At 36.4% G+C, this 6,445-nt stretch overlaps 1 protein-coding gene across 1 annotated transcript in view; it reads left to right on the top strand.

The window, feature by feature from the left end:
- The window catches only part of LOC108627612 (spliceosome-associated protein CWC15 homolog), a 1,769-nt gene extending 346 nt beyond the window's left edge, over positions 1 to 1,423 (top strand). Inside the window, exons 2-3 of the mRNA XM_018028922.2 lie at positions 108 to 442; positions 559 to 1,423. Of these exons, the coding sequence (XP_017884411.1) occupies positions 108 to 442; positions 559 to 801 (578 nt within the window). The 3' untranslated portion in view covers positions 802 to 1,423. The remainder of the gene's footprint in view (positions 1 to 107; positions 443 to 558) is intronic.
- The last annotated feature ends 5,022 nt before the right edge of the window (positions 1,424 to 6,445 follow it).

Raw genomic sequence — 6,445 nt, 5'->3', positions numbered from 1 at the left:
AGACTATGTTCCAATAATTTTCATTATTATGTGTTATCTTAATTTTCTTAAGCAAGTCAGAGATAAGAAATAAGAAAAATAGCTTGTGTCGAAAATAACTCATACAGGTGAAGAGTTAAATAATTTCCGTTTCAGAGAACATGGACAGGGAACGATAGAAGAACTCCGGAGCCGTGATTTTCGGAAGGAGTTGGAAGAACGTGAACGTGAAAGGGAAAAGGACAAGAGCTCTAGCCGGCGTATGATAGAAGCACCTCGTGATAGTTCCACGACTAGTGCTAAGAGACAAAAACTCGATCAAGTGCCTACCGCGAGTTTAGATGCAGATGATCCTCTTGACGATGACGACTCTGAATCAGAGAGCGACGAGGATGATACTGCTGCACTTTTAGCTGAATTGCAACGTATAAAAAAAGAAAGAGCAGCAGAACAAGCTAAAAAGGTACGAATTTAAATTGTTTTATATAACCAATTTCTATTTTGTTTCAGTCCATGAATATGAATATTTCCAGCTTTGTTTTTGATATGTGTTGAAACTTCTATGCTATTCTTTTTTAGGAAATGGAGAAACGGCAGGAGGAGGAAAGAATCCGAATGGAAAATATTCTTTCTGGTAATCCTCTGCTAAATTATTCTTCACAAAGTGGAAGAACAGATATGAAAGTCAGACGGCGATGGGATGATGATGTCGTATTCAAAAATTGTGCTCGTTCGGAACCGAAACAAAAACATGATGTATTCATAAACGATTCATTAAGAAGCGAGTTTCACCGTAAATTCATGGAAAAATACGTTAAGTGAATAAATTCTCACGAACATTATATATTATGTTTGTAAATAGTTTTAAGTTAATACTGACATATTATTTGTAAAGTATCGTACAATAGGAAGTAACAAAGGAGTTATTATTCCAAATTCAAGTTGTGACTCCATGAGATAATTGACTGTATAAACACAGAGATTATTAAGCTACATAATTCTACGAATTAATCGCAAATCTGAGTTATAAATAAGCGCAATATTTGAATGTACCTTTCAATAGGTAGATTCGTGCTACATAAGTCATATACTGTTTAGGCACGTTGAATCTTACATTATTTTTTGTCATAGCCAAGCTTAAATAAGAAATCTCACAGTACTTAATTGAAGTATATTGATCAAAATAATCAAATTTTATATGAAAAATCTCAAGAAATTATTTAAACACATCACAACAGCTAAGAATTAAAAATAATACATATCATCTAATTCATACTTATTAGAGAAATCCAATTGAAAAAGAAGTTGAACTCTAAAAATAAGCGTACAAATAATTGAAGTTGGAGTAAAACCAATATTTTCTATGTTTCGAAATGCAGTGGATGCAAAAAATGTTGTTGATGTTCATGCAACATTCATGAAATAAAAATTCCTTTTCCATTAATTTTCTTACAATTTCATGGTAACCTATATATATAAATCTATATGTATATACCAATTAAAACATATCACTATGTAGGAAGAAAGAACTCCAAACAACTTTTTATTAAATAATACGGGTATGTGTTGATACATTTTGTAATCACTGCATGAAAGATTTCATTTTAGTCTACACATACTTCAAGAGTATTTCTTCTTTATTATCTTAAATGTTTAATATATAAAACCTTTAAATTTCAATAGTGAAAGTTTAAATTTATATTTATGAGGCATCAGTGATTTAACGAAAAGAGAGAGTGAGAAAGCGTGGACAAAGGGGGGTGGAGGGGGAGAAGAAAGAGCAAGAGAGACTAAGGGAATGAAGGAGTTAGACTGGTGAAGTTTGTTGAAGCAATGTAGATGCGTGTTTCGGTAGCGGTGCGATCCGGCCTCGACGGTGGTAGTGTTGACGACGGTAAGCGCGTGTAAACCGCTGGGTCAAGTATAACCGGTCCCAGGGTCCCCGGAGCGGCCGGAGGCAGCAGGCAGGCAGTCTACCGGTACAACGCGCAGCTGGTTATCACCGGTAGACTCCCTGGCACCGACCTGGCCAACTAACGCGACAGGGACACACCAAGGGGACGGGCTGGACTCAACCGGCACGGTGGAGGAAAGGAGAAAGAGAGAGACCGTTCACCGGTAAATTGCCTTGGGATGATTTCTGGGAAGTGATATGTCGTCTGTTACGGTACGATTCGGTCTGTTCTCTATGCGGCTAAATTCGTCACTCAGTACAGTAGAATTCCATTAATCGGGTACGTTCCGGATTTTCTCAATAATCAGATTATTAAATAGCGAATTATCGTAAAGTATTAGGTCTTTTTATGAAGCTTGCCTTTTGTAAATCTGTCCTATCTTACCTATTATTGATTGTTATTATCGTTGCAACGCACTTTACTGTGCATGCAGTTTTAAAAATGAAACAATGATGGTGAAAAGAAGTATGTCGCAGGAAAAGCATGTAATGCCAGTAGATACTGCGCGCGAAAAATACAAAGTTATCGAGTTTTAATCTCGTGGATAATCTGAGGGAGGGTTTTCCCCGGTGAACGCACCTCTGAATTCTGCAGCGGCCGATGCTCGATGGGAATTCGCCCCGAGGGCTTCTTCCCCCTTCGTCCTTCTCTCCCCTTTCTCCACTCTTTTCCTTTCCCTCTTTCCATTTAACTCTCTTTTTCTCTTTACCTCGCTCTCCCTCTCCGACCTTCCTGTTCCTCTCTTCTTCTCTCGCACGCTCGGTTCTCTCTTTCTGCTGCCACATTTTTATTTACCTCCTATGTTCTTCTATTTACTTTGTTTATTCCGTTGCTGTTGGTCAGTGGAGAGTCCGTGAGACAAGGAATGGAGAAAGAAGCACCCGAAGGAGGGTGATAGAATGAGAGATACAAATAGGAGGAAGAGGAGGAGGAGAGTGAACTGCAGCATCTTTTGCTTTTCTCTGAGAGTTCCAATCCACGAACACGGAGAACGATGAGCCATAGCTGTAAACTGCGAGCGTTTTACAATTTGTCGTACGAGAGCATATTAACAATTAGGAGTATAAGTAGTAGAAACAGGAATGAGTAAATTCAAATGATTCTTAAAATTTTGAACACCAATACATGTTATACTTAAATATTTATACTTTATTTCAAACAAAATCAATCTGCTTTGAAATTTACTTGCATTTAAACATGTAACGAGTCAAATAATTTCACTACTTCGATTCTCTCTTTTTATGTAATTGCTGTACGTAATCGTGATTTTACGTAAAGATTCAACCTGTGAGAATAGTAATTTTTTAAAAATGCTACCAGATTTTCTTACATTCTACCGGATGAGCCAGTATGCATAATGGCCCCTCTTCTCTTACGAAGATAGTTTTAGGACTATCTTTGTGGAATTGAGAACCAATGTGTTTGTTACGTGTATCAAGAATGCTGGCATCCTTAATGCTATTTGCAATTAATATGTAATGGACTGATTGCAAGTTGTTAGAAGGATGGGTCGTACAATTTGTGATGGTCGTATTATACTTTTTACACTACATGAACTTTTAAGACAGTCGTATGCTAAAAACCGACATCCGTACAAACAAATATTCCTTACAATAAATGAGACATTACAAGGCTCGTAGCGGCTTGGTTGACTGATTAATAATATTATCATCTCGTTGTCAGATTCGCATACATCGTCATCCGTCTACTTTAAACCGGTTGCATATAAAATGTAATAACGTGATTTATTTCTTCCATTGCATATTTACATGTCTATTGATAATTTTCCACGAGAACATAGCATTCTTTATAGCGATTGTCTTTAACGTCACCTGAATTTACTAAGTACAGAGAAATTCTTGTTCGGATAGTGAACATGTTTTTCTGTTAAGTGAACCGAAAGGATTTTAAAAGAAGTGTTAATTATATACATATATGTATATTACATTATTGATTGTGATCTATAGTACGGTTTCGTATTCTTTTATACTCTATCACACTTGGTTAATAATATTTTGCGTAATCAACAAAACCGAAGGTGTTACTAATGAACGAAACAAAAATTCTAAGCTATCAGGTCTTCAGAGATAAGTGTTCACAATCCGAAATACAGCAAGAGAAAACGCAAATATATATGAAATCCCACTCTCGCCTGAGCAATAAATCACTTTCTGTAAAACTGTTTTCTCTGTTATCTAAATTGATACCGAGGAACACGACCGTTTCCAAAAATAAGTGTCCACTAAAAGGTTGCCATCGGAGTCGATGTCTTCTCGAAAGGAATTTCTCGTACGACCAACTTTCGTGTCAACTGTACATGCATACTTACGTGTATGTAGTTAAGTACTTGCTACTTGCATACCGTATAGTATCTTACATTCTTTTACGAATGAATATGTAATGTGTATAGGTATGTATTTTAATTTATCAAACCATCGAATGTGAGGCAATTATAAGAATAGTTACCAACGATAAATTTAATTAATTGGTCAATACAAAATTCAAAGCACCAGTTCACTTGATGGCTGTTTCTCAGTCAGACAATATATAATATAAGAATATTACTTACTACCAATGTAAGCTACGGTTTACCTATAGCGTGACACGGTGGTTATCGGACGGAAATTGCTCGTGTCTGGTTCAGATGGCGAGAGCTGATAAAGATCCCAGGGGTTGAAAAAGTGGAAGAACATCCAGGTTCAGGTCCGGACTCTCTTGTACGACCGCCATCGCATCCCGTTTCCTCGCTAACCCTGATCTCCGGCTTCACGTTAAACAGTCGAGTAACACCGACGATCAGGGCTGGTGAACACCGCCTACTTCTTCGACAGGGGCGGTCCTATCTCTATGACCCAGGAGCGTGCAACTGCCTTCGAATATTTGGCGGTGCGATGTTATCTCTCAATAAGTCACCGACAATCGATCTTCTATATCTGCGGCATATGAATTATTATTGATTATTCATCTATTTAAAATTAAAAAATACTTGTATTTTATATTTATAATGAACCCAGCAAATGTGCAATCACCGAATATGAAGCCTTTTGCTGTTCTTCCTACTTCGCCCTCCATTAATCTATCTCTATCACCATCTGACTATCTCCATCTATCATTATTTCTATGTCCCTTTTTCTGTACACATTTGCTGGATCGAGCAGAGAATCTTATTTTTTTTAACGATTGCCATTACGTTTACGAAAGTTGCAGGTCTGGTTGAGGACAAGTAAAGTTTATATCATTCGATATGGTGAAAGCAACGGATATACATGTACATATATACATGCTTTTCTTCTTTGTCAACGTCTAGTAGAAGGGGAAGAGGGCTAGATGGGGATGCGATGTAAGCGGGATTATTGTTTTTATTTTACGTTATTATATTATTAAAAATACAAGAAAGCCAATTCATATGATGTTTACAATTGTGATCTTATGCGTGTTTTAAATATTAACTGGTAAGCAACAACTTTTGAATATTATAATTTAAATATTTCAGTTTCGTGATACGTAAAAAAATGCACAGAACTGAAGAATATTTTCTCGTGTGACTTCTGTCTATGATCATATCTTGATGTATAAATAATAATCATATAGTTGACCCTGTTCATCTTTTACTCTCACATTAACTATGATTATTTACTTAAATTCTACGCTTACTTCTTTCATTACGTAATAATTACATTATTAATGTACGTGCGTCCGTGAATCTGTACGGAACAACTCGCAAACATCTGGTATTATATGCAACATTCCACAAATACTAAAGCTAAGTAATCGTACGATGAATGTTGCGTAGCTACGCAACATTATGCATGTGTATTACAGGCACGAACAATCTAATCGTGCACAGAACATTTTCGTTTTCCACGGCTAGCTATCTTTCATTTTCGCGGCTCGCTTTATCGCGAGCATCTGTCTGGAACAGTGCGGCGATACATTTTCACGTGTGTACGTGTCAAAATTACAGACGTAGACCATTCATTATTAATCGTGAAGTGATTGATTATTCAGAATGATCACAGAGTTTTTCAACCCTTTCACTGCGGATTACGTGCAGTGACGATGAATCTTGAGTCGATAAATGTTCCCTAAGACGTGGCCATTTTTTATTCCTTTATGCGAATATCTGATAAAATTTTCTTACATCCATCAATTTACGATTATTTAACTTGGAATATGTATATATGTACATAAAATTTCGTCTGTCAGCAGTCTGTAATAAATGTAACGTTTAAAATACGAGTAGTGAATAAAAGTTTTTTGTGTACAAATTACAATTTTTCTAAATTAATAGCGAATAAACTATGTTAGATAGTAAGACGGTTTATGATTGCTTTTGTACAAAACTTCAGTATTCAACGTAACCCCTTTCTCTCTTTATACAGTGTGTCCCACGGTAAATGCTTTCTCTCCTTTCACGTTGGCTTTCTTTGAAAGGGGTAACTTTTATTAGCGTTTTCGATTAGCGAAATCGAGTAAAGTAAGATATAACACGTAGTGGAGTAGCATAACTT

Source organism: Ceratina calcarata, unplaced genomic scaffold, assembly GCF_001652005.2.
Source record: "Ceratina calcarata isolate Rehan_Ccalc_2016 unplaced genomic scaffold, ASM165200v1 scaffold48.2, whole genome shotgun sequence".
Classification (NCBI taxonomy): Eukaryota; Metazoa; Arthropoda; class Insecta; order Hymenoptera; family Apidae; genus Ceratina; species Ceratina calcarata.
Note: the sequence above shows the minus strand (reverse complement) of the source record. Positions and strands in the feature narration are given on the sequence as shown.